General features: G+C 34.8%; 1 protein-coding gene across 1 annotated transcript in view; it reads right to left on the bottom strand.

Moving 5' to 3' along the window:
- LOC145686279 (FRAS1-related extracellular matrix protein 1-like) overlaps positions 1-24908 on the bottom strand; it is a gene marked incomplete at its 3' end in the record, with an annotated part of 157231 nt that overhangs the window by 81953 nt on the left and 50370 nt on the right. Inside the window, 3 exon segments of the mRNA XM_081759410.1 lie at positions 1868-2093; positions 3344-4569; positions 8486-8965. Coding sequence (XP_081615536.1) covers positions 1868-2093; positions 3344-4569; positions 8486-8965 — 1932 coding nt within the window.

Here is a 24908-nt window from a genome sequence, read left to right as displayed (position 1 = left end):
TTTGCTTTTGTATAGATAGCAGGGAACTAAATATAAATTTTCTAAAGAAATGAATTAGATATAAAAACTATACATTTTAAAATTCAAAGGTAACCGAAAAAGTTGACTGAATGAACATAAACAAGTTGTCAGCGTTTTTCTTTCGCAGTCGGGAGGTTCATGGTTTTAATCAGCAATATATATTTTTTGAGTTATTTTTTCATTGGTAATAGAAAACGTAAGAAGAAGTTCTCGAAACTTTTCATTCCGTTACATAGGCCACAAGTATTACGGCATATTACATGTTAGTTATTGTGATAAGTATAAGGGAAATATTATGACCATTCAAGGATTGTCAGATATCATTATCCCATTGAGAAACAACAAAAGTGAGACCATAAGTACCAATATCTCAGTGACAGTCACAGTGGTGCATTGATTAAAATGCATATGCACTTTAAGCATAGGCCTACTACAGGAACCCCTTTCCCTGTCTAATGCCCAAATGACGCCTCTGGCACAGTGGTTTTGTATCTTTCTCTGAAGTTTTATCATCCACAGATGACATACACGTTCTCCCCAATATGTTACTAATTTCTTTAAACATTACTGTTCCTTTGTGCACTAACATAATTTACTTTCAAATTTTCAAAAAAGTCCCCTCTTCTTAATACGTACTTATCACGGTTTCGAGTAAAGCGAAGCTTTCGCGTTAATAGCACAGGGATGTGTTCGTAGGAAGCAGGCGCGTTAACAAGGATGGGAATACGTATACAAGAATATTTGTCTAGACGATTGATCGTCTGAAGAACATTATCACGAGACCTGAAACGTTATTTGATTTATTTATATGGCTGTATTTGCAACTTTCTGATATACTGAATACTAGTGAAGAATGGAATAAAATTAGGGGTACCATCAAAAAGACCATGTCATGGACTCTTTACTAACATTTTTATATTTTAAGAACAACCCTATTCAGTCTTCTTTCGGTTCAACTTGTGCCAATACTCCTCAAAACGTTAGTATCTTTCTGACATGCGAATACATGTGTCATCTAATTTTATTCCAGTCTTCACCAGTACTCAATATATCAGAAACTAAGTGCAAATATAACAACATAATAAATCAAATAATAATTCAATATAGCACAGATTGACGAGTAATTTCGTGAAAACAATCGTCTGAATAAAACTCCGTTTACACACATATCCACCTTTGCTATTACGCATGCTCCCTCCAGAAACACTCCTATACTACTGGTGCAACCCCAATAGCTATGCCCTACTTGGAATCAAAATAATACAAATTAAGAATAAGAGACTTTTTTTGAAAATATGGAGGTAAAATATGTTAATTCACAAAGAAGAGTACTATTTAAAGAAGTTACTAAAGTAGGTGGACAAAATCTACATTATGTGTAAACATAGGAACAGTTTTAAAAATTGTGGATCATTATCTTGCACTTGTAATGCAAAGGCAACTCTTAGCGTCACCTAGCTCAAGTTGATAAAGACAAAATCTGTATATTTCGTATTTCTCTTTTCTGTGCACATAGCCGCCGTCGCTGCGGCGCCTACGGATACTCCCGGCGCGGATACAGTTTTGCCCTGGTCTGAATGTAATATCCTATAGACACTCCATTCAGCAAACTTCACCCTTGCTCTGATCCAGAATAAATGCAATGCTAATTTCAAGTAACCATCTGGCACATGTTGGCGCATTTTTCTCATGAATAATCTTTCAATCGTAACATAATGTTGCAGGTACATTATTTATAACATATACATGTTAGATGTGAAGTTGAATATAGAATACCATTTTCTATGCACGTAAAAATTTTGACAAAACATACAAACTGCGAATTACGCAAAAACTTGTTACTTACTGAACTCTGCCAGCATTAACCTCCTCTTGTGAAAACGAAATACTTCCAGCTGTAAAGTCAGTTCTTTCATTGTAGTTTTCCTCTATTGGTTTCACAACTAATACCCCATGTTCTGGCAGACTTACTATAGTGTAACGAATATCGGAGCTTTCTGTGTCGATATCAAATGATGATAACATGCTGCTAGTAATCACAATCCTTTCTTCTGGACTAGTTACGTTCACACCTGAAAAAGAAGGAAAATTATGATTTATCATTTAAATGTTTATAATCAATTTTATTTCATACCTTGATCATAAACGTAATTAATAAATCATAATCATAATTAATTTAATGCTTATTGTTCTAATGAAACGAAATGTAGATAAGCAGCTGTATAACGCTGGCAGCAATGCAAACAAATTGAAATCATGATGCAACTATAATAAAGATCATATTAATTATAAAATACAGTTAGGGTTTGTGATATGTAGAAAGGCAAGAGGAGCACTTCATGCAAAACACAGGTGCAACAACGCTTCGTTTAAGCGGGGACAAAACACTGTAATACTTTTTTCTAGTACAGATTCCGTAGCAGAGTATCCAAAATGCGTATGGCGTCACTTGCTTCTAGAGGAGTCAATGTGCGAATAATACAAGAACTAACCTGACTACAAATTGCATGTGAGTGTTATTTCTAGGTACACGATACTCCATAAATTTCGAATATATCGCATACCTATAAACTCAGTTCGGCACTGCATGATACAACACGCTTCCCAATGACAGAACGTCAGTTTTTATTAAAATTGTGCTGACGTGGAGGCATGGTGTTTGTAGTTTGATTCAGTTACAAAGTAGACAAATACGAAATTGATGTTCAACATAATCCAGACAAAACCTTACTTCACTGCTCTATTAGGAGAGACGTTAGGCTACTGTGCTTCCAATGAGTAAACTGTTTTTTGTCGCATTGATTAGAGCCTGACTGCATTGTTAATGCTGCATAATCTTGCAAATCGCTATTTAATCTTGATGTTGCCACGAAGAACAAAACATCATGATAATTGTCTAACTGCATGTTCCCACCGCGTTGTGTACAAAATCTTTAAAATATAGCTTACATTTGTGATCATTTTGAATGAGATTGCTTAAACGACAGCAAAACTGTACTTTTTTTTTTTTTTTTTTTTTTTAATACTTTCTGTATGGTCCCGAAGCCTACTTGAATTAACCAATTCGTTCCAAACTTATCAACAAAGCAAAATGTATGAAAGGAATGTGCAATCGTACAACTATCACTAAAGTACGTCCTATTATATTTATCGATTTCGGAACCTCAAACCTCCTGAGGTGCATTCAAAACACTACTTACACAATTTACCTAATTAAATACCTAATTTAAATAAACACAGGAATCAACTTTTTCATTATAAGATAAATGTTATAAGACTGCTAAAAATTATCGATGGAATTAGTTAAAATATATTTACTTGCCTTGGTTATGTCTCAGGCGAGGACTTTCATCATTAACTGGAGTAATATTTACTGACACAGTTTTACTAGTTTCATGAATGCCATCCGAAACAGCAATAGTAAATGTGTCTCTAAAATTTTCGGAGTTATCATGTTGGTAATAAAATTTTCCTCTTTGCCATTCACTGATAATTACTTCATACAACGGAACTTCAACAATTCGCTTCATTTCAGGAAGATATACAGCTTGTAGCAATGAACCATGTTGTGGTGGTGAAGAAACTCGAAGTTTTAACTCATGTGGAACAGTATCGATATCGTTAATTGTCAAAACTGTGTCATCAATGACTGTCTTACTTCCTTCGAGAATTGTAATATTGGAAGCAAATACTATAGGTTCCTCATCATTCGACTGTAGTATCTCTATCTCTACAATAACATGTGAAGATTCATACTTGCCATCAGTACAGTACACACTGAATTCATCACTCATGGGCTCTACGTTGTTATGTAAACTTTGAACGTAGTTTATCATTCCGTTCTGAAAGTCGTCTAAATTGAATGTCATAATGGGTTTGCCTGAGTTACTTTTCTCTGAGCCAGGGAATGGTTTTATGTTTTCAATGTATCCGAATCGGGGCATACTCACGATAACACACTCCAGAAAATTCCCCAATGTGTCTCTGTCTTCAACGATTAAGTGATTTGGTGTTAAAATTACATGCTTGCCTTCTTCTACAATTACTTTATTATGAGCAATCACAATTGGAGGTTGATTATTTACTGGTTCAATTGCAATGGTTACTTCAGTTTTGTCATTCACGGACATACGAGAAAATATATGATCCGTTACCACATAGGTAAACCTATCATATTTTGTAGTTGGACCAATTTCTCTTCCTGAATGTTTATATTGAACTCTATTAGTTTGAATATCAAGCTGAGTAAAGAGATTTGTGGCATTTTCTTCCACCAAAATTATACCCATTTTTGGTAGATCAATAATCATAAATATCAATTCATCGTCATTTGTATCTACATCCTCGGCAGCCAGCACTGAAGAATCTATATCGACGGCAGATCCTTCTCGAACATATAAGGCATTTGTCGATGTTGGTTTTACAGCTGGTGGCTCATCATCAACTGGAAGGACTTGAATGATCTGCTTCTCATGAACGGAATGCTTGCCATCAGATACTGAAATAACGAAAGAATCTTCAAATTCTTCAGAACCATCATGATGATATCTGGAAAGAAGCAAATAATAAAAATTGGAGAAAACATACTTTATCCTTGTGCACTTACAAGTAGTACATATTAAATATTTAACCATATTAAGGTTAGCAGAAGAACCCCTATTAGTAAACAGCTTTCTTCAGTCGAGATCGACTATGGATTGCTGTTGCATTATGAGCAAGCCGCAATTTCATTATATACACACTGAAACAACTGAAACTGTATGTGCGGACTGATAATCAACAGCAAAGGCAATTGATGTAATCAATTTCGTTCACCCTCCTCGAGACATGATCCTAATGATTATTATGAATACCAACAAACAAAAATGTCTTATGATTTCATATTGGCGCGTTACTGGTAGAAATGACTCCAAGCTAGCACTTGGCTTGTAGTTAAAACCAACCATGATATTGCAATTGTAATTGACAGCAGAAAGCTATTCGTTTGTTAAGACTGTAATTTACAGTTACTGTGACTTCATTCTCTTTTCTCTGCATGCATCAAAGCCCCTAATCGAAGGGTATCCTTCTTTCTTTCAAAGTAAATATATTGGATTCATCTGGAGCTCATTTCTATTAGGTACTCTTGACTGATCTGACAACGTATTTATGTATGAGAAATACGAAACTATTCTCTAGTTTTGAAAGCTGAAACCAGCAGAAAATTATATCTTTAAAGCATTAGTAATAAAATTGTTCTGTTCTTAAGTGGGCCAAGACGGAATGTTCAAGATGATTTCTGATCTAATCTGTGTGCTTAATTTATATTCTCGTCTGTTTGTATCTATATGATTACGAAACAACTTACCAGAAGCACAAGTGGAAAAGCTGTAGGAATTATTCAGAGCATAACACGTACATAGTATTTTTTGAGAGGAAGAGGAATGAGAAGGGCCTAAAATGTTGACAAATGTGCGCGTCATGGAACCGTAAATATGATAATATGATGGTGATATAGTATCACCACATACAATAAAAATATTAATACTATGAAAAATAAGCTTTGCTTACCACTTTCTTAAACAGACTACAATGCAAAAGCTACTAGACATTAAGACAAACAGATATGAAAAATACGAGATTTTCGTGAGACTGTTTTTTAAGTAAAAAACAGAGCTTCTTGAAAAAATAGCGGAAGATTTTGCTTTTCTATCTCTTTATGATTTCTTTATTAAACTAAATGCTTTTCAAACTTTTTTTAATGACTTCTTTGCTTCCCTAGTTTCTACTATTTAGGTTGCCTAATTATAACCTTATTTACTTTCTTCTGGCTAGTAAGTGCGCCTTTTGTGCACATGATCCTGAGTTCTACTTCTGATGGAAAGGCATTAATATCTGAATGAATTAAAGTGGCTCAGATCTCACCTTAAACTGTAGGTCCACATCTCATATAGTCTCTGTGCTGAAAAGAACAATTCAAACTCAAAATCAACTCTATCCATGACTAAACATATGTTGTTATTTTGTTTTCGTTTCTTAAATTCAAATTTTCACGAAAGAAAAACAACACATTTAAAAGAAATGTACAAAGCATTTCTTTAGAGAAAAAAGAGAAGTACATTTACATCACAATCTGTTTTCAGTATATTTTCCTACAAACTCCATATATTCTATTTCAACGTTCTAATGTGAATTTTGCTCGCAAAATTTTTAAAAAAAAAAAAGAAAGGAAAAAAAATTAACTCCCATTTCTAGTATACTGTATGCTTAGCACGGTAGTAAAGGATACTCCTTTTACATAACTACTTTTTTCTTTACTGCTGCATATTGTATCATGTCAAGATATTTGAAACAGAAGATTTCTGAATAGCATGAAAATAACAATGATCTCCTTCAATTTGAAAGACATCTATAAATGCAAAATAGATAATTGTTCGGCCTATAATCCCAAGTAAAATATGACTTTAATTCTTGATACACGTGGCTAACAATTTTTAGTTTGTACATAAACTTTAAATGATACTTTTCTACAACAAAATATAATTTGCCCTTGTTCTTAATATGAATGACTAATATTTTTTCCTTCCAGATTATAATTAAATGTTGCATTTCAACTTATAATGAGAAAAGAGAAACGAAGCGATTTAAAAATTAAAAATCGTAGGCACTTCTTTTCAGCAGATTTTTAACAAAAAAGTGTGGTGAGCAATGAACTGGCGACAATAGGTAGATTTCAAAGATGAAGATATTTACGCAAGTCTTATATTGTAAAAGTATTATAAACATGAAAAACCGAATATCAACTGCATTAGTTGTAATGTGCGAATGAAACCAACTTAAATCACAAAGATTTCCCCTCAATTTATGTTTACGCTAAAAGCAACTTAATAATGCTGCTACCTGCACAAAGGGAGTAAACAATAATCTGAATTCAAATTTACTAAGATTTTGAAAAAGTTAGACACAGAAGACAAAACATGTACGAAAAGTTTGGTCCTGAGTCTTCGTCTCAAAGATTTTAACTGATGTTTGGACCGATACAAATGAGTTGGCTGGAAAAAAGAAATCGCCCTTAGCGTGAAAACAAACCAGCAATCATATCGGTACCTATTACCATCTAGTAGCTGCAATTCCCACTAAAAACAAGCTGAAGTCTGTGGAGTTCTGTTCATTTATCCTGTACGAGTAGCATCTGAAATAAAGGCAAGTATGTCTCCTACGTCAATGTTACTAAAACAATGCACAGAGACTGAGTTTTTAACAGCGATGGATTCTGATCGAATTAATCGTTGTTCATAATTATTTGCCCTCTTGATTTGATATTTCTCATGTATCACAGACCTGGTCGACCACTCCGAGGTTTATCTTCAATGATCGCTCTGTCCTTCTTCAATGAAATTTCGCTTCTCAACTATTCATCATACATCAATCTACAGTTACCTCACTATAAACAGATTGTAAATGACAATGAATTTTACTAGGACTCAATTTTGTTGCTATTAAAGATTCATTTCTCCTTTAGCCCAACCGGCATAACCGTGGGACGTAAAACTTAAAGATTTCATTTCATTTCTTAAAGATTCATTACCGAGTGCTTTTCAGCTGCGTTAACGTAGAAGGCACTATTACTCCATTTCACAGAAATTCCATTGTCAAGTTTATACGAGAAGGAGGAATATGGCTGCCAGATGGCAGTAGATGCCCCTCCATGTACTGTTTTGCTATCAATTTACGTAAGATTTGTTTCTGTTTCAATCGTTCGATGTACATTCAAATCAAAAACCGCAATGTGAAGAATTATATATGAGCAAAGTAGCGTAGTAAAATGCTCCTATGTAAGTAGATTTTACCCTCTTTTTTTCAGCGGATCTCCCTCCGAAAACATATGCTTATTCCGTAAGTTGGAAGACGGGACATACAAAGTTCCATGAAAATCTGATAAACTAATGCAAGTTATCGTGGAACAGAGAAGATAGGCAGACACACAAATGCCAGTTAAGTAGAATAGCATAGACTAGCTGCTAAGCGTAGGTTCACCATAACTCTTACTTAGATAATATATTCATCTTCATTTTCAATTCATACATAACCTGACAACAGTATTTTGTAATCTACCTAGGTAGTTTCAATAGAATACTTTAAATTTCATATTTATTTTAGACAACATTAAGAGGAAAAGTGCATAGACATTGCGTACATGTTATTCTGTCAATAATTTATGAGCCAATAAATAAGTTGCTTGTGATATATACTACTCAGAAAAACCGTGTGCGTGGGTTTTCTCGGGGTTCTCCCGTTTCCTCCCACTTTCTTCATTCCACCATTTCATTCATTTCTCATAATCACCGTCTCCTTTAGCCTAACCGGCATAACCGTGGGACGTAAAACTCAAAGATTTCATTTCATTTTTACTCAGAAAAAGAAGAAGAAGAAGAAGAAGAAGAAGAAGAAGATAAACAGTAACATGCATGATGCCTTCACTTACTCGATTTGAGACTGAATAATATTATCCATGAGTATCCTGCTTCCATTTGTAAGAACCATATTATCCTTGAGTAAAGTACCATGTCTTGGAACAGTTTTCAACTGAATGGTTAAGTCTTCTGTCAACGTGTCTGCATCGTAAACAATCAACTTATTTTGTGCTATACTAATGTTTCCTCCTTCGTACACCGTTAAAGGAGAAACTCGAATGACAGGAGGTTGGTTGTTCACAGGGAGTATAGTAATATTGAATACGTTGGTGGAGGCTGAGTTACCATGGATATCTGATACTAGAAATGCAAACTGAACAAATTTCATGGTTGGTCCAATATCTTCTGCAGGGCATACATAACAAATTTTCATATGGTTCACCTCCTCTTGGGTGAAGGACAAAATTGAGGCAACGGTTGTAGAATTTTGTAGAAGATATTCACAGTAGGTAATCTCTCCAGCATTCCTGGACATGTGCCTATCAACAAACCTGTGAATGAAGGAAAAACAAAATCACATTGATCTTTCATACAATTATAATTTGAATGGATAATATTTCAAGAATGAATGGATAATATTTCAAAAATGAATAATACAGCAATAGTGCTGTTGATGTACTCCTGCATAAAATATATACTTGCTGTCAATAGTTCAGTTACTTCATAGCTGAAACATACAATGATGTCGCTTACGTACAATCACAATTTTCTACTACGTAATGTTATTTTTAAATATAACTTTTATTAAGGACGTTCGTTGATCCTAAACCTACATCCTCACTTTTTCCAAATGTATCGGATAGAACAAAATACCTATTTGGAAAGCAATTTTAAAATATAGTTTTACGCTTGTCAATGATTTTAAGGAACTCCTCATTCGTTGAAAAATAAGTATTCAACTCAATTATGAGGCATGACGCAGTCCTCAATGAAAGACACCCGGAACACAGTATTTCTGAATTTTCTGAAGTACTCAAAATTTGTGTTCTAAAATTACAGTTAGAAGTCCGCGGCCGCAGATATTCACATCAATATAACTTTTTGCCGATACGATTTTAGTTCATATGCGGCTAGTGGATGAAAACAAGGATATTCGTGAAAAGACAAGAATTTTAGTGATAGTTCTTCTAACACTATTATTTACGTCTTGTAATAAAGTGTGACTGCTCTTTTGGTACAAATGACAGCCAGAAAAAACTGAGTTTCATTAACTATTTTCTCTTTATTTCTGCTTCTAACCCTATAATAAATATAAAATGCTAATCTGACTTTATAGTAGTTTGTTAAGTTGCTTTCTTCCATTTCCCCCCCCCCCCCCCCGGAGGGTTTTATTTTCATCTTGCTTTTGCGTTCCTACCAAAGGACACTTATGTCATAGAGTTTGAAAAAAAAAAAATTAAAAAAGTATTTCCTCTAAAATTAAGTAACAGATATGACATTACCAGCTCAAAAATTTTCTTGTCAGAAATATGGATTTAAAGAAACCCTAAGTAAATAAGTATGTTTTTCATTAATTTCGTATCTAAGTTTGGATGATTATTTTTTTATTATATTTTATTTAGTGCATTTGATTTACAATAGGATGAAATAGTATTCAATATTTTTCTGGATTTTTCTTTCTTTATTTTATTTTACTTTCATTTTTATCTTACTTATTTTATCTAATTAATTTATTTTGATATCATGGATTCACGAGACTATAAGGGAACTCTGCTTTGCTTGGACCTCGAAGATCACGGCGTATTTAACAACATCAGGGTCACAATAGTATAACCGCTACCAGGATATAGAAGGATTTTTGTGGACACACTGTATATTTAGTAAAGACAGAGATTATTATTTTCGATTTATACTTTATTCTACAACGCACATAAGTTCTTTATTTGGTGGGAATTGCTTCTTTCCCACACAATTGGACAAAGAAGTCTTTCATCGTTTTCTCATATATATATTTAAAACATTGCTTTTGCTGAGAACATTTCAGTTAGTGACTAACCATTTCAGTGTTTCTCCCTGACTTATTATATGCACAGTATATATTCTGCAGTTATTTGGAACTGAATTAAGTGCTTTCTTTAATCGCTTATGGAAACATTACAATAGATTAGAGAAATACGGGCTGACCAGATGTCCCAGTGGCCAAACTGGCACCAACTGCGTTGTTCTGCAGTCCGTTATCTGTACTTTCTCACGCCAGTGTTATCGCCGTGTCTAGTGCATTATAGGCAGTTGACTAAAATTAACATAAATTGTTTTCCGTATTCTGGTTGTATGTGCGTACAGGTGAGTTAACAGAGTGATTTTTGAAATGAACTGCCAACACTTTTCAGTTGACCATCGCAACCCGTACCTTGAGCTTGGGTGCTCGAGGAGTTTGACTCCAGGTCTGGAAGCCGTAACCCGCGCATGTCATGTCGAGCTTCAGATACGACTTTTTGTGAAGGGGTACAAGCTATTTAGCCGGTGAAGGACGATTTCTTACGGCTAGCCCCAACTAGTGAAATCCCAGGTCCGCAGACCTTGTGCGTTCAAAAAGTTATATACGCGCTCTCCAATATCAATATTCCACTGTGGAGATCTTCTTTTTTTAACTTGCTGAAGATTCACCTTTACGCTGCATGACTGTTCAGCGTAACAACTGGATTCATCGTGGGACGATCCAGACAACTTTTCCCCAGTGCTAATCCCCCAAGTGTGTCAATGGTGTGAGAGAAGAATTTGTAGTGATATCTGAATCATAATCATATATATATAAAGGGCTATATTGCCCGAAAAGGGCAAAGCGTGATTTCAGCGACTAAAATTGTTATACATCCTCAGTGTTCAGTGTTGTGTTCATTTCTCTTCGTTATTTTTTTTTTATTATTTTTTTTTTATATACTAGTGCTCTAATAAATAAGTATAGTGTTATTTAATCCAGTGTGTTTTCGTTGCTTGTATGAGTGATGTTTGTGTGTGTTATGGTCTGGATGACCGTCTGATCGTCCGTGAGGTTTTCGAGACGAGACACCCGAACCTCTCGGCGCCTAATGCTCATCTCATTATTGAGACCGACGAGCTTTTTGGAAACAGTTTGTAACCTTTCTTGGAGAGGTCCTTCATCGTCCTGTCCAGGTAAGTTAAAGTATCAGGAGTATACTTATTGGTAGTACCACGAGCCACGGACAGCGAACAGAATACGGAGTGGTTACAAATAAATGTTCGCCCGAACTCAGGGCGATTACAAATAAATATTCGCCCGAACAGCGACTTGACACCCAGGCCGGTTACAAATAAATGGCGCCCGAACAGCGACTCGAACGCTCGGCGATTACAAATAACTGACGCCCGAACTACCGACCCGAATCGAGACCGTTGGTGCTCGAACCTACATATAAGATTAATATTTCAATATACTATTTCTCTTTTAGCTAAGAACCGGTAATTAAAAAGAAAAAAAAAACTCTTTTAGGTGATTTTAATCATATCTTGTGATATTATATTTTATTCTAATTGTATGTTTTAAGTTTATTCTTGTTCAAGATGCCATACACACAAGAAGAACTAGCTTTATTTAATGAGAAACTAGATTTACTCTTACATAAAATGGGTTTAACTAATGCGGATATTAACAAATACGTAGAAGAAGGGAGAAAGAACCATAATCAGTTGGTAGAAGTTAGGAATGAAAATAAAGGGAATTTTGTCGAGCCAAATAATGAATCAGGTCAAAGTTTAGACACCGTACCGGAAGAATGTTGCGAAAACAATCAGGAAATAGGAAATACTGGAAGCAAAACACCGGAATGTGAACCCCAGTTACAGTCAGATGTTCCTACTGGATACGAAACACCGGAATTTGAGCCTCAGTTAGTGACTGACATTCCTAGTGTAAACAAAACATTGGAATTCGAACCTGAGCTAGAAACTAATACCCCTAATGAACAGGAAACGCAGGAATCTGAACTCCAACCAGAGACAGGTAGTCTCAACCAATCTCGTAAGAAATCTGACAATGATTTTATTCATTCAGAATCTAGCAACACCACTTGTAGTAACAGTAGTAGTGAAAATCATGAACAGATGATTGTATACGACAGAGGTCGTAAGCGCACAGAAACAACTACCACAAACCACAGAGAGAAAAAGCGTAAACGAAATTATAGTTATTGCAATAAGCAAAGATACCAAGACCAGATGTTAAACAATACGAAATTTAAAGGGAATCAGAACCAAGACCGCAATCGAAAAGGCAGTAATAGAAACAGAAGGAGTCGTAAATCACGGCCACGTAACCTGAGTTATCACAAACGAGACAGGAACTGCAATTTGTGTGACAACATTAAGCATAGATTTGTACATAGAGATAACCGCTGTAGGAATAGACGAACAAACCGTAATTATCAAAGTAGAAATAGTAATCATAGAAAAGTAAAAAAAAAAGTAACCAAGACTTTGTGTGTTGATACAAATTTTTCTCCTAGGAGAGCGACGCATTTCTAAGCGATAAACATGTATTCATTTTCTTCCTTTTTGCTTTTAGCTTTTGATTAGAATACCTGGATACGAAAAGAGAACTACGCATTGTTTTTAAAATTCATTTTTGCTTCTAGCTTTTAACTGTTCAGCAAAGAGCAGATAACAAATTTTTGTTTCTTTATTTTGATAAGATAGTCGCTGTATTTCCGACCACCTGCTTATGTCGACGAATAACGGACGGTACACAGCTGATCGATCCCTTTTATTTTTTCTGTCTTTGCTCCGTGTAGCACTTCATACCTCAGTCAGCTGTGCATTTGTGTTGCAAACCTTATCACTGACTTACTATTAGTTTAATGTCATTAATTTTTCTTGTTTTCATTTCAGATGTTTGAATTTAGACTTTTTAATAAATAATTAACGTATCACATACGTAGGGGAATTGCATTTTAAAAGCAATTTGAAATCTTGGCGCGATTTCCGTATCCCCAGCCAGTGGGAAGATGTTTTGGCGTTATAATATATATTTTTATTGTGTTTTAAAATTTAAAAATTCTTTTAGGATCCCTTCCCACTTTCGAAAATCTTAAATATGTTATTAAGAATTAATGTTCAATTTTCTTTTCAGAATTTAAATAAATAATGCATCGAGATGCCTAGGAAGAGAAAATTTTTAGTTATTCATTTATGTACACTTGTATATTTGTCATTGAAACTTAGTATGTAATCTCATGCGTAGAATATGAAACTTTACACTTATAATCAATATTAAATTTCTTTTTAAATGTTAATCTTAGATTTTCGTTTTCATTTTTGTAGTAACTCGTGACTAAGTATGCGTATTCTTAGGTTAGATTTTTTGAGTATATTTGTCTAGTAATATTCTAGTGAATATTTTAGCGTTTATGAATCGTAACTATAATGTGCATTTGTATGCTAATGTGTTGTAATGTTTTTTATTAATTTTGAGAAAGTTATATTTTAGTCACAGTATGTCCCAAAACTATTTGGAATTTAGTAGTAAAATTGTTATTGTTATGGAGGATTTTTAAAAAAAATCAACATGGCCAAAGGTTTTGGAATATAAATCTTTAGGTTTCAGCCATAACAAACAGTATGGAGGATTTCCTTCAGAAATCAACATGGCCAAAGATTTTGAAATACAAATCTTTAGGTTTCAGCCATACTACCATTGACGGATGATTTTCTTCAAAAATCGACATGGCCCATTATTTATGAGGTTTCAGCCGTCTCAGAAATATTGATATAGATCCCGAAAAATAAACTTATTTTCTTTCCAACAGCATGAAGCCATAATGATTTATGAAAATTATTTTCTGTCAATTATTTCGTATGCTCGATGACTTTGAATTTTAATGCGTTAATAATACCAGTTTAAATATTTTGTAGCGAAGATGCCTAAGGAAGTTTAACTGTCGTGGAGCGACATAACTGTTTTGTAGGGAATTTAATCTTGATGTTTCAGACCGACCAGAAAGTTGTAATGTCGTTGACTATATTCTTGTTTGTATCTCATGTTTTTCTTTTAATAGATCTCACGTGTTTTGTCTTATAGAGACATATCTTTACGATGCTACGAGAGCATTTGTATTTTGTGTGTTTACACATTTTTTCTAGGTGGAAGACGTATGTTATGTTCCAGGGAACATACGCGTAGTTTACTGAATATTAATGTTTATATTTCAGTTTTGTACAGAAACATTTTGTAAGTGCCTATGGTTACAGGCCTTCCCTCGTTTCTAATTTTTGCCTCGCAGGTGTCGATGGCATATTTCGTGTGTAAGTACGTGTAGTATTACACATTTTTTCCCACCTATGGTTTTGGTCAATTCATGGCGTAATGACCATTTATTTTCAGGTATGTTTGGACTAGTGAGTCAACTTCCTTGATTCAGACCTTCGAAAAACTTGAATCAATATTGAATAGTTTTCAACACTTTATTAATAAAATTTTTTGCAGATAGTAGCCACATTTTCTGGTAACCCTACAATGTTTACGTTTTTGGAAGTGAACAACGACCATTATTCTAGGCCTACGCTAATAATAACTTTGTTTCAGAACGAAACCATTTGTTGTAATGAGCATTATTGAATTAAAGTCTCGATTTTCACGATGAGCAGATGGCATTTGATCTTATGGCGTGCCGAATTTTCTTCATACATGTCAACGAAATCACAATCTTTTCTTTGATATGCAGAATCATGCTTGTTTCTTGGAATCACTATGAACGTCATTTTTGACACTTAAGTTTATTTTTTTATTTATTTATTTATTTATTTATTTATTTATTTATTTATTTTATTTTATTTTATTTTTTTTTTTTTTTTGAAAAACGATTTTTCGTTCTTTTCTGCCAAACAACACGAGGCACAATTAAAAAAAAAAAGGACATACAGGTGAAAATCTTATTTTGTTTGCATATTGTTAGTTTATTACGTGTTTACATTTTCATTCATTTTACTTTTCAATGATTTTCGTATTTTTCAAACATATTATAGTGATATCGAAACTTTAACAATAATTTTAATATTTTAGTACCTTTAACATGTTTTGCTATTTGCTTATTCATTCACATTTTAATATTTTAAATACAGATATCAGTATATTTACTAATTTTTATTGAGATATCTGATAATTCTTTAAGTCGATGTTTTCTTGAATAGTTATTGAGTGTGCATATTTACTTCATATTATACAAAATGTAGTGATCGAAACGGAACACTTAAAACATTTTACGAAAAGTATTTATGTGTAAAAAAAAAAAAAAAAAAGTAAGAATTAAATAGCCCTATAATATATTCACTCCATATTACACGAAATATAGTGATCGAAACGGAACACTTAAACATTGTACGAAAAGTATTTGTGTTTAAAAAAAAAATATTACTGTTTTAAAAAAAAAATAAGAATTTTAATAGCCCTACAAACGCTTTTTGCGCATTTTTAGTGAAGTTACCATACAGGTGTTTCAACCATACCTCGCTTCTCACACCAGTGTTAAAAAAAAAAAAAAAACTTCCCTTTTTCCCTCATCAACTCATCGTTGGAGAACCATGGAGGATACTCACACAGGAAGACAGCATGGTTTCAACATGTGAAGAAACGGAAGATAAGGAAACCCAACTGCACCAATTGTTCAAGAGGATCTTATTACTTCATGGAACACTTGGATTGGACATTTGCTCATGCAGGAACCTCATCACTTTGTAGTGAGTGGACAAGTTCTTTAACTATTTTAAATAGCCCTTTTTCAGGTGAAAAACCATTCATCGTTTATACACGTAAATCTCACACCATATGACAGTGTTGCCATCTAACTAATTTTAAATCTCAGGCGAAAAACCTAATTTTATTCATATTTCGCCATACGGCCAAGGGTTCTCAACCTGTCTACGTGTGCACTCGACAGGTCGTTCCACTTTCAGACACCATATATAACCGCTACCAGGTTATAGAAGGATTTTTGTGGACACACTGTATATTTCGTAAAGACAGTGATTATTATTTTCGATTTATACTTTATTCTACAACGCACATAAGTTCTTTATTTGGTGGGAATTGCTTCTTTCCCACACAATTGGACAAAGAAGTCTTTCATCGTTTTCTCATATATATATTTAAAACATTGCTTTTGCTGAGAACATTTCAGTTAGTGACTAACCATTTCAGTGTTTCTCCCTGACTTATTATATGCACAGTATATATTCTGCAGTTATTTGGAACTGAATTAAGTGCTTTCTTTAATCGCTTATGGAAACATTACAATAGATTAGAGAAATACGGGCTGACCAGATGTCCCAGTGGCCAAACTGGCACCAACTGCGTTGTTCTGCAGTCCGTTATCTGTACTTTCTCACGCCAGTGTTATCGCCGTGTCTAGTGCATTATAGGCAGTTGACTAAAATTAACATAAATTGTTTTCCGTATTCTGGTTGTATGTGCGTACAGGTGAGTTAACAGAGTGATTTTTGAAATGAACTGCCAACACTTTTCAGTTGACCATCGCAACCCGTACCTTGAGCTTGGGTGCTCGAGGAGTTTGACTCCAGGTCTGGAAGCCGTAACCCGCGCATGTCATGTCGAGCTTCAGATACGACTTTTTGTGAAGGGGTACAAGCTATTTAGCCGGTGAAGGACGATTTCTTACGGCTAGCCCCAACTAGTGAAATCCCAGGTCCGCAGACCTTGTGCGTTCAAAAAGTTATATACGCGCTCTCCAATATCAATATTCCACTGTGGAGATTTTCTTTTTTTAACTTGCTGAAGATTCACCTTTACGCTGCATGACTGTTCAGCGTAACAACTGGATTCATCGTGGGACGATCCCGACAACTTTTCCCCAGTGCTAATCCCCCAAGTGTGTCAATGGTGTGAGAGAAGAATTTGTAGTGATATCTGAATCATAATCATATATATATAAAGGGCTATATTGCCCGAAAAGGGCAAAGCGTGATTTCAGCGACTAAAATTGTTATACATCCTCAGTGTTCAGTGTTGTGTTCATTTCTCTTCGTTATTTTTTTTATTATTTTTTTTTATATACTAGTGCTCTAATAAATAAGTATAGTGTTATTTAATCCAGTGTGTTTTCGTTGCTTGTATGAGTGATGTTTGTGTGTGTTATGGTCTGGATGACCGTCTGATCGTCCGTGAGGTTTTCGAGACGAGACACCCGAACCTCTCGGCGCCTAATGCTCATCTCATTATTGAGACCGACGAGCTTTTTGGAAACAGTTTGTAACCTTTCTTGGAGAGGTCCTTCATCGTCCTGTCCAGGTAAGTTAAAGTATCAGGAGTATACTTATTGGTAGTACCACGAGCCACGGACAGCGAACAGAATACGGAGTGGTTACAAATAAATGTTCGCCCGAACTCAGGGCGATTACAAATAAATATTCGCCCGAACAGCGACTTGACACCCAGGCCGGTTACAATAGCATCATTCGGTCTAAGGCTTCAGTGTGATGGTATTTAAGAAGTTTTCTTACGAAGTTTTTACAGACAATAGGTCAACAAGACGTGAAAAGACTATTTACGAGCTTTGATGGATTGGAGTTTATTCTTTTGTTCATCGTTAAAGAAAAGGATGTCAGTCAGTCAGGAGTATCACGTGCTGTTAGCTGTGAGAGGTGAGTATTGTAATCTTTTTGTAGGTGCGGAATAAAGAAGTTAACTGTTCGTCTAAGGATTAATGTTCAAAATTCTTCTTGTAGGTAACCAGTAACAGAATCTGGACTTCCGTTCAGAAGAAAGCACTCGCATCTTAACTATAAGGTGATACTGTAGGCGCTCTTTGGACCTCGTCAATGGTTGCTGTTATGGCAGATCCAGTTCCAAGTAGTTTACATTTGTCTCGTTATCTCAAATACGCAATGAGTACTCCTGATCTCTGTCAAGCATGGTGTTGTACTGGTCAATGGACACTGTTACAGAAAATCTGAGTGTTTAACTGGCATTTCATTATTATCTTAGCCGCGGCAAGGAAAGGTTGGGTCTGGATCTTAATAAAATATCAAACTCGGCATACCACTTTGCCTACTAGCTGCGAACTGCCAATGTTGAGTTCAAAACACAGTAATAGTAATGTTTACACTCGAGACCAAATATACAGTGGTAGAAAAATTACAGTCAGAGCAGTGTTCCAAACTGAAATCAGAAAAGCACCAATAATCTTTACATCAGCTCTGAAGGGAACAAAATTGGACTTACCAAAAGTTGTAATTCATAAAATATTGCCGAGAACAATCACCTGAAGTGTGAAAAGAGATTTTACAAGGCAAGTACCTGGAATCCACATCCTACTACCAAGAGCTATTACCTCAACAGTGCAAAAAAGGAAAGAAGTTGGAAATCCCAGTCCATTACTTCAAACGTGAGTAAACGCGAGAGGTAAAAGACATCTGCAACTGAGTCTTAGGTATCATGTTCAATAAAGTATTCAAAGTAGCGGTTTATGACTATCATGTAGCAGGACGATGTCGAATATTGTGCGAAAGTATAAGCCGTATTAGTACATACTCAATTAAATGGTTAACTGGATTGGAATTTAAGGTTCTTTTTAGCATCGATACTGTATGTGACGTGGACTCATAGCTTAACGTGGAATCCAAACCTCATAAGTGTAGGTGGTATAAATAAACAATAAGTGTGTCGAAAATGTGCAATGGCAAAAAAGACTTGTTTAGAGTGCCACTGAATTTGTAAAAAAAGATAAATGAATAATTATTGATTTTATGGTTTGTTGTTTAATGGTTATGAAGTTGTGATATAAGATTATATAGTAAGTTGAATGTTTTTGTGGAAGAATCGAATATAGAAAGTGCCTAAAAGAATGTTAGAGTTCCATGCGTAAGTTGGTGTAAAGAATTGTACGAAAAGAGTATTGAATAAATGAGTGTAAATGAAATGAAATCTTTGAGTTTTACGTCCCACGATTATGCCGGTTAGGATAAAGGAGACGGTGATTATGAGAAATGAATGAAATGGTGGAATGAAGAGAGTGGGAGGAAACGGGAGAACCCCGAGAAAACCCACGCACACGGTGTTTGTCCACCACAAAGTTCACTTGGCGTGGGCTGGGATCGAACCCGGAACCCCAAGCACGAGAGGTGAACGCTCTACCACTGAGCCACCGCGCCCCCCCCCCCCCCAATAAATAAATGAGTGTGATTTAAAATAGTGTTTATTCTATAAATAAATGGTAACGGCGATACGTATGGAAGCCGTACACAACGTGTTGTAAGAGTTAAGGATATGAGATTAATTTCAGAAGTATAATCTGAACTAGAGTTTTTTCGGAAACGTAACGTAACCCATGTAAGTTGCATCAATAAGCATTCACTGGGAATCATGTTTAATGCAGTGTATGCTCGGCGGGAGTAACTTGCATTTTTGGATAGTTTTTGTTGATAAGTGTAAAGAGGACAAACAAGCCTCGCACCATGTGGTAGGTGAGGATGTCTATGCATCCCTTGTGCGTATCTAAAGGTCTCTGTGTGTATTGGCTCTCATACAAGAGAGAGAGAAAAAAGCTGGTTGGTTGTTTTGGAGTCTAATGTTCCGTCCGCACCGACGCTACATGAGATGTGGATTTACAGTTTAACATAGAACCCAAACCACATGAGCTCTCACTAGGAACTGACTCCAGCATGCCAACATTCGTATGTTATCACATAACAACAACAGAAGTCCACAATTTATATATACGAAATATAATTACGGAACAAACAAAAATTACGTATTATCAAAATACGAAATTATATGCTACATCTTACGTGTAAAGAATGTTTGTTTCTCGGCTTGTATCTTTTTTCTTTACACAAATCCACATCGTTGACCTAGAATGTTTCTAATTTGGCATACTTTTAGGTAATTGTATGGAAGAGCTCGTGGGCTATTTAGAATTTTTAAAATGCGCATTCCAAGGAGGAAGGGAGCAAAATTTATGCAAAAATAACAGTATCTGATGAACACTTCACGCAAGAAAGATGAAACTTGGCATATAAACTCATTATTAAAAATAAATGGACAAGTGTTTCAGAAAATTTGGTTTCTAAGGGAGGAAAGGGGTTAATTTTTATAATTTTTTTCCTAAATATATGAAAATAACATCAACCGTTTCTCTCCTCATTATCACGGGTAAATTGCTAAACCGTTTGAAATAAATTTTCGAGCATAGTTAGCACTGGGCTCAAGCCAGAATTTTATCATGATCTTTTATGAAAATGTGTATCCTAAGATGGAGGGAGTTTAAAATGTATGCTAAAAAATACAGTATTTCATGTGCCTCTTATATCTAAAGAATAAAACTTGGTTTATATAAACTCCTTATTAAAAAGCAGGTGGACGCGTGTTCCAGCGTTCTAGAAAATTCCGCTTCTGAGGGGAAAAGGGAGGAGTCTTTTTTAATATATAAAAGAAATCGATGAAATCTGTCTATCTTCATGGAAAAATAGATGAATCATTTGAAATTAATTTTTGAACATAGCACTTGGCTCGAGTTGGAATTTGATCATGTTATTTTCATTAAAATGCGCATTTCTAAGGAAGGGCTGGGTAGAAACTTTATGCCAAAAATAAATTATCTCACAAGCCATCCAGATCGGTGGCTCCTCTTGGGGTGGCAGTTTTCATATATATATATATATATATATATATATATATATATATATATCCTCATTCAAATCTATGTTATTTGTCTTATCATCACGGGTAAACAGCATAACCGTTTCAAATGAATTTTGGAATATAGCTAGCACTCGGCTTAGCTGTGTCTCTAAAGAAATTTTAAACATAGTTAGCACTTAGTTCGAGGCTGATTTTCATCATGTCCTTTTCATTAAAATTCGTATCCTAAGGAGAGAAGTAGGTTCAATATTTCACAAAAGAATAACGACTACTTCGGTACATGTAAATTGTTGAGCATAGTTAACTTTTGAAAGAGCTGGATTTTTATCATTTCATTTTCATTAAAAATATGTTTCCTTATGAGCAAAAGTGGGTTCAAATATACTTTTCAAGTGTTTTCTATAAACCTAACCTTCCCTGCAACGCCAGTACTGCAGCTAGTATACCTATAATGTAAGTTTATTGTTCCTTTGTCAATAAAACAAAACTTCATCAGAAAGAAAACATTAGAGAAAGGAACCCTCTTTCTTTCTTTCTTTCTTTCTTTCTTTCTCTCTCTCTCTCTCTCTCTCTCTCTATATATATATATATATATATATATATATATATATATATGGTGAGTCAAAAGTCCCTCACCACCCCTTATAAAATGAAAGTGAATGTAGATAGCCCTAATTGGTAATTGTATGGACACGTTAGGCCGAGTAGGAACCATTTTGGTGTGTGTCAGGTGAACGGTTGCCACCCTTGAATGGGAAGGGAATCATATAATATATGAAACAGGGCTAGAATTTTCAGAGAAACTCTGGTGTAATCAGATTTCACATAATTGTAATAACTTTGAAGTTATGCGTACATAAAACTTAGATTATCTCTTATAAAATGTGTTCAATGTGTTGGACGTGTCGCGCTATGGATGTGTGCCGACGTGTCTCCGAACCTGTACGAACACGGTGCAATGTCTCAGGTGTGATTTGTACACATACATTCTATGTATCTGTTGCTTCAAAAGACCCAGATTCCTAATTTTTTCGCCATATTCCATTGTTTTTAGGCGACTACATAGGTAAATGTCCAATGGTGATAAATCAGATGATTTGGCAGGCCATTCCACTGGCCCATGTTGCCCAATCATTCCATCGACAGATACTGACACTGAGGGAAAAGTAAGTTGTTTTAACATGTCCAGGTAACAGTCTGCAGTTAAGATGACAGGGATAACAAATGGGCCAATGATACATATCCCTCAGATCCCTGCCCACACCATAATTTTCCCTGCACCAATCTTTTACACGGAGCTATGCATCTGGAGTTTTCTGAAGACTAGTTCCAAAGATTTTGTTTGTTTACTTCTCCTGTAACGAAAAAGAAAATTGCTTCATCGTTATGTAAAATTTTCATTTCAAAGTTAGGGTCCTACTGCAATTGTTCCACTGCCCACTTACAAAATTGCACTTTCCGATGTGGCTCATCCTCAGAAAGATGATTCTGTAGCTGCAGCTTGTAAGGATGCCAGTTATGCATCTATAACACCCTGCAAATGAACGTTTGGTTGACGTTGCATTCCACAGTGTGTGATGCGCTGTGGAGACTTAACAACGATGAACAACGATGCGAGCACTGAAGTAGCGATAAATTTGAGTTTCATGTGCTTGTAATTTCGAAGTTATTACAATTGTGTTAAATCTGCTAATATCATTGAGTTTCTCTAAAAATTCTAGCTCCGTTTCATATATCATATTGCTCAATTCCCATTGAAAAGTTTTGAGCGAGATTCAAATGGCAGCCAGCAAGAAGGCGGCCGTTCATCTGACACGCACCATAAAGGTTCCTCTTCAGCCTAACGTGTCCCTGCAATTACCAATTCCGGCTATCTACACTCACTTTCATTTTATAAGGGCTGGTAAGGGCCTTCTGACTCACTCTGGATAAAAGAGAAGAAACATTTCCTTTAGAATTTATTTTTAGAAACCATTTGTAAATTTTTATCTTAACAGAGCTTGAAAATATAAGAGAAATAAAATCATTTCCTTATCTCTCTTTTCGTTACCAACAAAATAAATTCTACAGAAAGGTGTGTGAAATTTCACTTCAGACAATATAGAAAGCCATTTCAGAGAAAACATGCAGATTCCGCAACAAAAGAAAAAGAAAAAAGAAGAGTATGAATTTTCTGAACCTTAAACTTTATTATGTTTTTATTTTTATTTTGTTTACTTTCGTTTTAATTATTTATTTATTTAATTTTCTGAACTCTTGAACATAACGGCATGAAAACTAACTCAAGTCCTTTTGATACACAAAATAAGAATATATCATTCACATGTACGAATTTTCTAAATTCGAAATTCCACCCCACAGAGGAGGCGTTAAAGGGGAAAGTTTACAATTAGTAGTTTTTTTCTGAACTGCTGTACATAAAAGTACGGAATTTTGTATATGGGGCATTTTCCTTTAAGCCAGCGTTTCCCAACCGGTGTGCCGCGGCACACTGGTATGCCGCGAGGAAATCGAAACAAAGTTGTTAATTCTATAGGAATCAAATTGCAAGACAGGGAAAAATGTATATTTGTATTTCACATTACTGTAAACCTCTACTATACATCTACAAAAGTTTCATACTATGTTACTTTTCAGTACATTTTTAATATTAAGAAAAGTATTTGTTATCATTGTCATGACCATTATTGCTTCATTGTTGTTGCAGATTGTTTCGTAACTTGAAAGTTTAAAATATCATTCAATCCTTTTGACAAAGCAAACATGCATACAAATTACCTACATTTGTGTTTTAAAAGTACAAGAGATTTGTTTATTCGTTCGTTATTTAGTGATCTTCCTTTTTAATGAAAGGTTGGATATAGTTTTCGAAAGAGAAAGTGAATTTTTAAAGATCCGAGTCCTATATTTCAATGCAATTGTTTACTATTTTTAAATTAGAATGAAAAATAAGCATAATGATTTACCACAAAGGAAAACCAGTCATCGAGCTTTCTTCTCTGTGAGATCAGTAGGCCTAATCATAGAAAAAAATATCACGGTATTTCATATTTACAAATAATAATAATAATATATATGTATATATATATGAATGTGCCGCGAGAATTCAAGTTACACCTGTAGTGTGCCGCAAGTTGAAAAAGGTTGGGAAACGCTGCTTTAAGCAATACTAGTCATTCTTTTATATTCATAAACTAAATAAGGAAGATGGAATAGAAAGGAGCGCAACGGAAGGATAGGACGAAAAATGTATGCGGTATATGAAATTTGATGTATGAAGAATTTTTGCTTCAGAACAATCGATTATTTGCACAAATTTAATATAGAGAGAAGAGTTGTACGTAGTAACATGAGGGGCATTAGCTAATATTAATACAAAATACTTAAATGAGAGAGTATTAAATACCTAAACTAAAGTAGTCCAGTAATAATTATATATATATATTTAGGTCTCCACGTATGCAATGGTTAACACGGTTTTTTGGTAATCGAGGTCGTAGTAGTGCAGACACAGAATTTTCATTTTTAACCCAGCACCGCCAACTATTTAAATTATAAGAAAGAATTCCAGAAATAGTGACGATAATAAGTGATAAATCATCTACGTAGAAAGCTATTTGGGTGGCTAGGGCCATTCCCAAATTTTAAGCACGTGTACTTTATTTATAAATAAAATTTATTGACAAGTAGAAAATATTCCAGTGCACATAACTGATAGTGTATGTCGCTCCGCATTTAATTCCCAGTGCTTACACACAACTTTCGGTTTGAGCCTGTATTAGAAACTAGTTGTGGAACACTTAAATTAAGAGGTAGTAAAGCCAGAA

The sequence above is a fragment of the Thermobia domestica genome, chromosome 5 (assembly GCF_964235325.1).
Source record: "Thermobia domestica chromosome 5, izTheDome1.hap1.1, whole genome shotgun sequence".
Classification (NCBI taxonomy): Eukaryota; Metazoa; Arthropoda; class Insecta; order Zygentoma; family Lepismatidae; genus Thermobia; species Thermobia domestica.
This window is presented reverse-complemented; position numbering and strand designations above follow the sequence as displayed.